General features: G+C 55.7%; 1 protein-coding gene across 7 annotated transcripts in view; it reads right to left on the bottom strand.

The window, feature by feature from the left end:
• Positions 1-553: 553 nt before the first annotated feature.
• The window catches only part of Tmc8 (transmembrane channel like 8), a 10,016-nt gene continuing 699 nt past the window's right edge, over positions 554-9,870 (bottom strand). The window contains exons 2-16 of one of the 7 annotated variants that reach the window (XM_050140541.1): positions 9,460-9,708; positions 9,211-9,359; positions 8,832-8,981; positions 8,572-8,657; positions 7,927-8,063; positions 7,533-7,680; positions 6,578-6,748; positions 6,043-6,182; positions 3,229-3,352; positions 2,838-2,935; positions 2,481-2,664; positions 2,226-2,356; positions 1,984-2,142; positions 1,376-1,454; positions 554-1,087 (exon numbers count right to left, since the gene is read on the bottom strand). In XM_050140541.1, coding sequence (XP_049996498.1) covers positions 827-1,087; positions 1,376-1,454; positions 1,984-2,142; positions 2,226-2,356; positions 2,481-2,664; positions 2,838-2,935; positions 3,229-3,352; positions 6,043-6,182; positions 6,578-6,748; positions 7,533-7,680; positions 7,927-8,063; positions 8,572-8,657; positions 8,832-8,981; positions 9,211-9,359; positions 9,460-9,620 — 2,178 coding nt within the window. In that variant the 5' untranslated portion in view covers positions 9,621-9,708 and the 3' untranslated portion in view covers positions 554-826. Of the gene's footprint in view, positions 1,088-1,375; positions 1,455-1,983; positions 2,143-2,225; positions 2,357-2,480; positions 2,665-2,837; positions 2,936-3,228; positions 3,353-6,042; positions 6,183-6,577; positions 6,749-7,532; positions 7,681-7,926; positions 8,064-8,571; positions 8,658-8,831; positions 8,982-9,210; positions 9,360-9,459; positions 9,856-9,870 lie in introns of those variants that run through there. The other 6 variants (XM_050140536.1, XM_050140535.1, XM_050140538.1 and 3 more) reach the window with 6 other exon arrangements.

Below are 9,870 nucleotides of genomic sequence, written 5' to 3'. Positions count from 1 at the left end.
CCCATGCCTGTCACCCTAGTGCTTGGGAAGCAGAGGCAGAAGGATCAGGAGTTCCGGGCTGCACGCTGGCCCTGCCTTTGCAGCACCCTTGAACATACCACCTTCCAGGGCCACCTGTACAGCACACTCTCCACAGGTCTCAAAGTGCAAGCCTGCACCTGCCCCGAGAGCCTGGAGGGGAGGAACCGTCACCCCTCAGAGGCTCAGTCAGTTCACAGGAAGGCCTAGAGAGAGAACAATGTTTGGCAGGGGTGTGGCTGTGAACCCTGAGCTGCTTGCTTTCCCCAAGGGACCCAGATGTCACTCAACTTCAGAAAGTCACTCTCAGGATCAGGCCGGACCCAGACCTCATTCCGGTTTAGTGTGTCTTGGAGGCCATGTATCTGGCTCAAGCTCCGGCCTGACCACTTGCTGAGCACAGGTAGATGGTAGAATGTGGGGGGCATGGAAGAGCCCTCAGTGCCCGGAAGCCTGTTCCAGACCAGGGCTTGCAGCGTCATGGTGAGAGGTATACAAACACTTCTGAGAACCCCTTCCTAAGAAATTTGAATGCTTCTAAAAAAAGTACATAAATTTTATCCATGAGTTGATATACACACCATTATGTACACTATAAAACACTCAATAAAACATTTGAAGGGATTAGACAAAATAAAATAGAGGTAGACATTCTCATGTTTTTCCTGCTGACCTGAGGATGAAGCCTGGGGCCAGCTGTAGGCAGTGGCTTCTGAGACTAGGGATCCTTGGGTAACGGATAGGAGTGGAGGCGCTGGAGGAAGCTGTGGCAGAACCGGGGGTGGGGTGGGCTGTGGGGCGATCAGCGCTACATCTCTGTGCGGCTAGGGAAGTGAAATCTGGAGACAGGAACCGAGGCACTGGGGGTTCCGGAGCTCGAGGAGCTCAGCCTGGTGGAGGGTCCCAGCCGGGGTGTCCTGGGGCCGGGTGAACCTGGGCACGGGAATCCGGGGCAGAAGGACCGCGGACGCGAAGCTCGAGAGCGAGGGCGAGGGGACTCGGGCTCCGGGCTCAGCTCGGGCAGCAGCCGCGACAAGTCGTCCACCAGGTGCCACTTCTCCTGGACCTGCTGCAGGGAAAAATTAAGGGACCAGCTGTTAGCTTGAAGCAAACCGCAGCCAGAAGCCGCGCCCACAACGCAGTCTGAGGAGGTTCTCAACGCCGTCGGAGGCCACCTCGAAGCCCGGCCCCTAATTTAGGACCAGGCAGCACCACGCCCCGCTTCCAACAGTCCCAGTCCCGCCTCAGACCACGCCCACAACCTAAGGCTCCGCTTCCAAGGCCACGCCTCCACCGAAGTAGGCTGCCAGTCAAGCTTCACACTCCCCAAAGGTTTGTCAGAAGCGCAGTCACTCACCCACACCAGCTGCTTCCGCAGCCCTTGGATGGCTCTGGCGTTCGCCCGGGACTGGGAAACGCACACGGTCAGGACGAGGCTTAAAGCAGATAGAAGTGCAGGTCAGTCACCTTCCAGGCCACAGTCGTCGCTGCCTGACTTCCTTCCCCGTCCCCCAGTCTCTATCTTTGAGACAGGGTCTTGCCATGAAGCCCAGGCTGTCCTGGAGCTCACTCTGTAAGCAGGGTGGCCTCAAATTCACAGCCATCCTCCTGCCTCAGCCTCCCGAGTGCTGGGATCGCCGATGTGCACCACCACACCGGATCTACCCTTTCAGTCCCAAAGCTCTGTGCACGCTGTGTTATCTGAAGACTCCCCTTCTTCCCACAGCCCCTCCCTCGCTCTAAGAGCGCCAGCATGGTGAGGCTGCTTCGCCAGGGGCCATGCAGTCCTCATGGCGTCCTAGGAGCCCAGAAGGCCTACAGTATGCCCTCAGGTCACCTGTCTTGGAGCCAGTTTCCCTGGTTCCTGCACCCCAGGACACTGTCTGGAGATGCCCAGGTGTACACCCCCCCTGGGGAAGGAAAGCAAACTGAACTTTTCCCTTGGTCCCCGCTGTCTGGAGTCACCTGAGCAGAATGAGGAGAGGGAAGCTGAAGGCGTGGGAGCTGAGGTACCAGAGGGCATGCTGGCCAGGAAGTGGGAGCTGGAGGGTCACCAGTTCTGGTACCACCTGCCAGGGGGCCGAATAGTTGGTGAAGAGGCCACAGTCCCAGGAGGAGTGGGTGCTGGAGAGATGGGAACGGACAGGTTTGTGAGGGTCTGGGGTAGGAGTTGCTGGACCAGCCTCCCAGCCGCCAGCCCCCATCACCTGCTGATCACGTAGGCCAGAGAGACCGCAGCCAAGAGCAAGCCCAGGAGCAACACCAGTTGGAAGAAAAAGGTGGAGCTGGAGGCTCGGAACAGCCTTGGGGACGCCCTGGAGTTCCTCAGGAGGGTGTACTGGAGGTGGGCGAGATAACAGGACTTACCAGGGTGTTTTGTGGACCCTGGAGTCTGAGGCCCCGGGAAGGGAAGGCAGAATCAGATTGCAGCAGCCCCTCAGGTGCCTGTCCCAAGCTCCTACCTTCTTGATGTAGAAGGTGAGAAAGAGGAAGACACTGTTGAGGAGCGGCAGCAGGGGGCAGTAGAAGAGGCCCATCCAGGTGACGGTCTGCGCAGCCACGATGTCCAGCACATTCTTGGGCACCAGGAACTCCTCCCGGTCCAGCCAAGTCCAGAACCAGCCTGAGAAGCGCTCCACTAACAGCCTGGGGTGGGGAGTGCAGGATGGGGTAGGATCTGGGTCCCTTCCCGGGGCGGGAAGGGTATGCGAGCCATGCGGGTCTTCCTTATGGGCCACTGTACCCTGCACCCTTACTCATGGGGACAGACCTGGCTCACGCTTGGCAGTGGCCTCTAGCTGTCCCCTGCGGTAGCTCACCTCCGAGGCAGGCTGACCAGGAAGGCAAAGGCCACGGTGAGCAGGAAGTTGAAGATGATTAATTTATATAACTCTTCACCCACGGAGTTCTCCCAGCACTGGGGTGCAGAGGAAAGAGACCCATCATTATTCCCACATTCCTCCGAACTCTCTTCCCTCAACCACCGCTTGTCAGAGTTGTGGTGGGTTGGTGGCTGGGGTGAACTCCCAAAGCCAGGAGAGCTATGCACCTCTGGGGTGTGGTGCAGGGCGCCCCCTGGGGGCATGCCATGGTATGGCAGCTCCGCCTCCAGCTACTCAAAAAAGCGAGATCCAGGCAAGAACAAGGACTGAAAGGGACGGGACTCCCGAGTTTGAGGTGGGGCTTTGTGGGGGAAGAATGGGTGGCCACCTGGTATTCGCAGGCGTTGTAGCCGTAGGTCTCGCAGCTGGTCTTGTTTCTGCCTATGCACAGCACAGTCTGACCCAGCGAGAAGGAGAACATCCCCAGGCTGGCCAGCTTCAGCACCACGCACCTGAGGGCGGGTGGGGGATGCATCAGAGGTGGGTGGGGGTCATAGAGTTGCCTGGTGTCTGAGACCTGGCGGCTCAACCCTGCCTCCTTCCAGCCTGCTTCATCTCCCGCCGGTGTTTTTCAAAATGAGTTCCTCAAGCCTGACTCTACATGGTTCACGGGGAATGGATCCTGCCTCTAAGTCAGTGTGGGAAATACTGTCCCAGTCAGTTCTTCCTGCTGCCAGATTTATGGTTTATTTATGGTCCTGCAGGAGAAAGTCTACGCCTTCCTGGGTCCTCAGAGCCTCAGTTCAGGAGACACCTTCCTCTTTCTTCCTTATTGCTTACTCTGTAGCCCTGGTTGACCAGGAACTCACTATGTAGTCCAGGGTAGCCTCAAAGTTGCAGAGGTCTGTCTGCCTGTGAGCGCTGGTATTAAAGGCGTACACCACCATACCTGGCCTCACTCTCTCCCTCTGTCTCTGTGTTGAGTACACTCACATGCATGTGGAGCCCCGAGCTTGACATTAGGTGTCTCCCTCTGTTGCTCTCTACTTACATTTTAAACATTTTATTTTTTGTCTGTTTATTTCTTTGAGACAGGGTCTCCCTATGTGGCCCTGGCTGGCCTGGGACTTGTGTTGTGAACCCAGTTGGCCTCAAACTCATAGAAACCTGCCTGTCTCGGACTCCAGAGTGCTCTTTTTATTTTTAAAACTGTGTGTTCTATGTCTGGGGTGTGTGTGTGTGTGTGTGCCCATGAATATGTTGTCAATGATGGCCAGAGGCATTGGAACTCCTCGGAGTCAGGTTACAGGCTGTTGTGAGCACCATGTGGGTGCTGGGAATGGGACTGGAGACTTCTGGGCGACTTGGACCTGGTCTCCAGCCTCCACTTTATTTGAGGCAGGGTCTTTCGCTGGACCTGAAGCTTAGTGTTTCGAGTCAGACTGGCCAGTGCGCAGCTACCCCATCTCACCCACCGCAACACTGGCATGGGATGTGGGGTGTGACGACCACGTGCCACCATACCCAGCTTTTACATGGGTGCTGGAGCTGAGCTCTGGCCCCTCTTTCATGCCAAGCACACGCTCCATGGCTATGCTATCTCCCAGTCCCACTGCTCAGCGTCTTATGCTTCAGTAACAAATGCCATGTGTAGCTTCTTCATATGTCAGGGCCACACCGGTCTGATGGCCTGAAGCCATCACACACCTGTAACTTGGACAATTACAATGTATGTGTATCCGGATAGAACAGCTGGGAACAGAGGGTCTCCAGTTCAACAGAGGCTGAGGGGCAAGGGTGGCTGGGTGCTTATTTCTTAATCTTTTACCCTTTGGAATCCTTTTTTTTTTTTTTTTTGAGACAGGGTTTTTCTGTAACTTTGGAACCTGTCCTGGAACTAGCTCTTGTAGACCAGGCTGGCCTGAAACTCACGAGATCTGCCTGCCTCTGCCTCCCGAGTGCTGGGATTAAAGGCTATTTTTCTTTCTTAAACAGCAGCAGCAGCAACAACAACAACAACAAGATAAGTCTGGTATAGTGGTGGCACAGATCTTTAATTCCAGCACTTGGGAGGTAGAGGCAGGTAGATCTCTGTGAGTTCGAGGCCAGCCTGGTCTACATAGTGAGACCCTGTCTCAAAAAACAACAGACAAAAATCTCAAGGCAAGTTTTCTTTTCTCTCTCTCTCTCTCTCTTTTTTTTTTCTTTGAGACAGGGTTTCTCTGTGCATCTCTGCCTGTCCTGGAACTTTCTCTGTAGACCAGGCTGGCCTTCTGCTTTCCAAGGCTGCATTGTGTACTCCAGGTTTGCTGGCCCAAGAGTTCCCAGCTGATTCTCCTGTCTCTCTCCCATCTCAACAAAGGAGTGCTGTGGTTACAGATGTGTGCCACCACATCTGGCTTTGTACATGTGTTCCAGGGATCCAAGCCCAGATTGCCAGGCTGCATGGCATGTGCTTTTCCACACAGAGCCATCCTGCCAGCCCTTAAGATTTTGATGGTTTTGACAGCTTCTTGCTGCGTAGCCCAGGTTAGTTTTGAGCTTATGATCCCCCCTGCCTCTGCCCCTCAAGTGCTAGGGCTATGCTACGGTGCCTGGCACAGTTTGGAGTTGTTTTCCATGTATGTTTCAAAGCAAATCAGAATTGACCACGAGGGAAGCAGAGGGGGAAAGAAGGCGAGACCCAGAGAGGTGAGAGGAGAGAGGAGAGGAGAGGAGAGGAGAGGAGAGAGAGAGAGAGAGAGAGAGAGAGAGAGAGAGAGAGAGAGAGAAGAGAGAAGAGAGGAGAGAGGAGAGAGGCACTAGTGAAGTGGGCAAGGCACACGGAGGTCCCGTGGGGAATGCTCAGAGCAGGGCTCGCAGTGGAATCGGGACGCAGTGGCAGAGCTAGGGATGAGAGCAACCTTGGCCAGGACACCTCGACAGTGAGCGACGGTCATCAAGGGAAGGAGCCCAGCCCTCCAGGTTCACAGGAGCTGTGTCTCAAACTGCCAGACTTTGCATGTCTTCACAGCTGACCAAACAGCATCCCCACCCCTCCAAACGGCCCTCTGCTCCCTTCAGGGGAAGCCGCAGGTTTGGGACCTGAGACTGAATTTTCTAGAAGCGCTGCCCGCCCCACCCCTAATGGTAAATAGGAGAGTCTCCCGGTTCAGGACTCCTACGGACCATGACGCTGCAAGCTGCAACTCTGGGTACTCACCAGATTAGGGTGAGGTTGACCTCAGTGCTGGGAGGGAAGTTCTCCAGCTGGATCAGGACCGTGAACAGTTGGGGACCCAGGAAGTTGACCAGGGCAATGACTCCAGGGGGCAGGTACTGCAGCACCAGGAAAAGGGACTCCTGTCGGGAGCAGGAGGGGCGGTCAGGGGACTGCGGGCTCAGCTCACGTGCAGGGCCTTGGCCTGAGCCTCAGTTTTTTCGTCTGCAAAGTGGGATCACCTGTCTCCTCTCATGGTTCAAAACAGGAAAGCAAGAAAGCAAACCATAAAGAGAGGAAAACATGGGGTCTAGAGATGGCTCAGAGGTTAGGAGCACTGGCTGCTCTTCCTGAGTTCAATTCCCAGCACCCACACGGCAGCTCACAACTGTCTTTAACCCCAGTTCCAGGGGATCTAACACCCTCATACTTTTTCATACATACAAGCCAAATATCAATGCACATAAATAAATAAGTTAATTAAAAGGGCATAATAAACAGATCTTTTTTAAAAAGGAAGGAATATACTGTCCCACACCTCCTTGTTGTCCTGTGAGTACTTGGTGGCCCAGAAGATGGCGCTGATGGCTCCAGCCACGAGGAGTGCAATGAGGACATTGGTACGCAGGTAGGTGAGCAGGTGGCAGGCCTTCTGGGTGCGGGTCTGCTGTTGAGCCAGCTCTAGGCGCCGGCCCTCTTCCAGCTCCACCTGAGGGCAGGGGGGAGGGGCCCTGAAGCATTTTACATACACACACACACACACACACCTACCTTTTGTAGCTGGGTTTTTTTACACTATGTGTGTGTGTGTGTGTGTGTGTGTGTGTGTGTGTATGCATGCCATGGTGCACACATGTAGGATCCAGAGAGAAACTGCAAGTCGGCGGGCTTCAGAACAGATTGTCTTGTCTCACAATCTTGGCTGGCCTGGCACTTATACAACTGTAGCTTAGATTAGTGACGAACTCATGGCAATCCTTCTGCCTCAGCTTCCTGAGTGCTAGGGTCACAGACATATACATCATATCTAGACATATTTACATATTTATCTGTTTTCTGTCAGAGTCTCACTATGTATCCTTGACTGACCTAGAGCTTGTCAAGTAATTCAGGCTGATCTTGAATTCACAGTGATCCCCCTGCCTCCACCTCCCAAGTGCAAGGATTACCACTAGGCCTGGCTCACACATTCTTACAGCATTTGCATGTTCTCCTACACAGCTGGTTCACACAGTCATCTGGCCACTCCTGTTCACGCTTGCGCAGCCCCTCACCCGCCACTTTCATCACAACACACACACAGACACATGCACACACAGACACGCACACACACACAGACAAGCACAGAGACACACGCACACATACATACACAGATATGCACACACAGACATGCGCACACATGCACAGAGACACACGCACACATACACAGATATGCACACACAGACATGCGCACACACATACACACACACACACACACTCTGCCTCCCACACACCTTCAGTTCATTGCTGATTTCATGTTTCTTGATGGTGGCAGCTTCCCACACCCGGATGCAGAAGTCCCAGGATGAGAAGACTTTGGCGCTGAGGGGTGCCCTGTAGCCCTGGCCCAGGAGAGGCTGCTGTGGCAGTCCCTGTACCATCCTGGGGGACGGAAGAAGGATTGCTGTGGGAGTTCCTCCACTCACCCTTGGCTGTGGCTTGGCTGGAATTCGGGCCTCAGAAAGCCGGTGCAGGGATCCCTGTAGCTCAGCATGCGCCTCGTGGTATAGGAGGCGGGCTAGGGGCCAGGTGAGCCTCGTTGCACAGGGATCTATCTGTCTGCCAGCTTTGCCCCGGGAAGGATGGCCAAGGATGGAGGCCTGTAGGAGACGTGGGGTCTTTCCTCACCGCTGTAGTGTCCCACAGAAGCAGAGGAGCAGACAAGCCATTGGGGTGAGGAGGTAGGCCAGGCGGATGCTGTATGCTGAGCTGCGCTCTGGCTCTGCCCGGTAGGCACCATAGAAGAGATAGGTGTTGTTGAAGGCCTGGGGACACAGCGAGGGCCTGTGAGCACAGGTGGACTGTTGGGCCCTGTTCTGAGTGCTTGTCCTACAAGGAAGGACAAGATCTCCCTATGTAGCCCAGGCTGGCCTTGAGTGTGTGATCCTCCTGCCTCAGCCTCCCAAGTGTTGTGTTTGCAGGTATTTATCACTGTGCCTGTATCCTTTACAGGCACTAAAAGAAGCTAGGTGACTTGCTCAGGTCATACAGATTTGGGTCCAGGACTTCAGTGGCCTCCAGGAATTGGTGTGCGTGTGTGGTGTGTTTATCTATCTCAGAGGTCTGGACACTTTTCCCATCTGTCCCTTGCTCCAAGCTGCGCTCCATGGCTCATGGGCCCATGTCACTATGTCTCTATATCTGGCCTGGCCATTCTGTGTAAGACTCTCCCTTAAAAGCCAAAATGTCTCTTGAGGATCAGGGGTCCTTTCTGACTAGCATCTCCCAGATGCCCTAGAGCACAGTCACACAGACAGCAGAGACCCCACTTACCCTGCCAGTTAAACTATTCCAAAGTGGGTTGTGGAACTTCGGAATGCCGCTCTGGGACGGGTGGCTGCTGGAGCACTGGGGGCCTGCTGAGTAGGAAGAGGGGACCAACAGAACAGGGTCCCCCAGACACACCTGACACTCAATCTCCCAACTCCACTGCATCTGCCTAACACTGAGGCTGTATCAAGCAGAGTCCAAGGCTAGCCCACGCAGCATGCCCAGGCTGAGGTGCACAGGGTCAGGGCAATCCCAACACTCACTCAGTTTCAAGGCAGGACCTGGCTCAGGGTAGTGGAGCCAGACCAGGGGCAGCAGGACGAAACTGGCGGTCATCAGCAGGGTCAGCAGGTTGAGCAGCAGCAGGAAGCGAAGGAAAGTGAAGTATGACTGGATCCCGGTCCCGAAGAGGCCTATGGGAGAAAAGTCAGGAGGAACAGGCCCCCACGCGGAGACTCCCAGGGCTGTGTGAATCGGGACCAGCCCATGGCAATGCAATGTTGGGGTTTCAGTGCAGTATCTCCAATAACACTCTGAGAGCCGACACCCATCAAGGTGTGCACGGGAGGAATTTGAGGGGACGTACAAGGATGGAGGGGCTGACTAGGGAGGTGGGATATGAGGGTCGGTATGGGATCCTACCCCCAATCTCGTAGAGTGCTCCCTCCCAAAGCCCGAAGCCATGAGCCAGCTTCTGCGCTGCCTCCCTGAGGTGCTGTCGGGCCACCTGCCCTCTGCGACACCACCGCTGCCGGCAGGAGGTCTTCACCCCCTCGGGCTCCCGCAGTTCCCTAGGGGAGCGAGGTGAGGGGGGCGCCCTTGAGTCATCCATCTGACAGGTACATCCTCGGGGGCTGCCCCCACCCCCATCGCCGCTCAGCCAGTATCTACCGGATGAAGCGCCTGTCGGCCATGGCGTAGGGCAGCATCCGTACCGGCGCCCGGGAGGCGCACAGCCGCTCCACTTCTTCCTCCCATAGCTCCTCAGCTGCCGCAAGGGATCCAGGCCGTCGGGGGGCCGGTCCTGACTGCACCGACCACTGGCGGAACATCTCAGCGGGCGCGCGGGACAGACAAGCACGATCCTTGCTCGCAGGAGGATCGAGGGGCCCCGGGGGGTGAGCTTCGCCTTGGCCCTGCCTTGGCCCAAGTGAAAAGAAGCCCACTCCACCTCCGACCAAGGCCTAGGTCTCCCAGCCTGTCAAATGAGGATGAGGGTCTCCAGGACGAGAGAGAGAGAGAGAGAGAGAGAGAGAGAGAGAGAGAGAGAGAGAGAGAGAGAGAGAGAGAGAGAGCGGAGAG

This window comes from Alexandromys fortis, unplaced genomic scaffold, assembly GCF_014885135.2.
Source record: "Alexandromys fortis isolate MF-2015 unplaced genomic scaffold, M_Fortis_MF-2015_v1.1 scaffold_39, whole genome shotgun sequence".
In the NCBI taxonomy this organism is placed as follows: Eukaryota; Metazoa; Chordata; class Mammalia; order Rodentia; family Cricetidae; genus Alexandromys; species Alexandromys fortis.
This window is presented reverse-complemented; position numbering and strand designations above follow the sequence as displayed.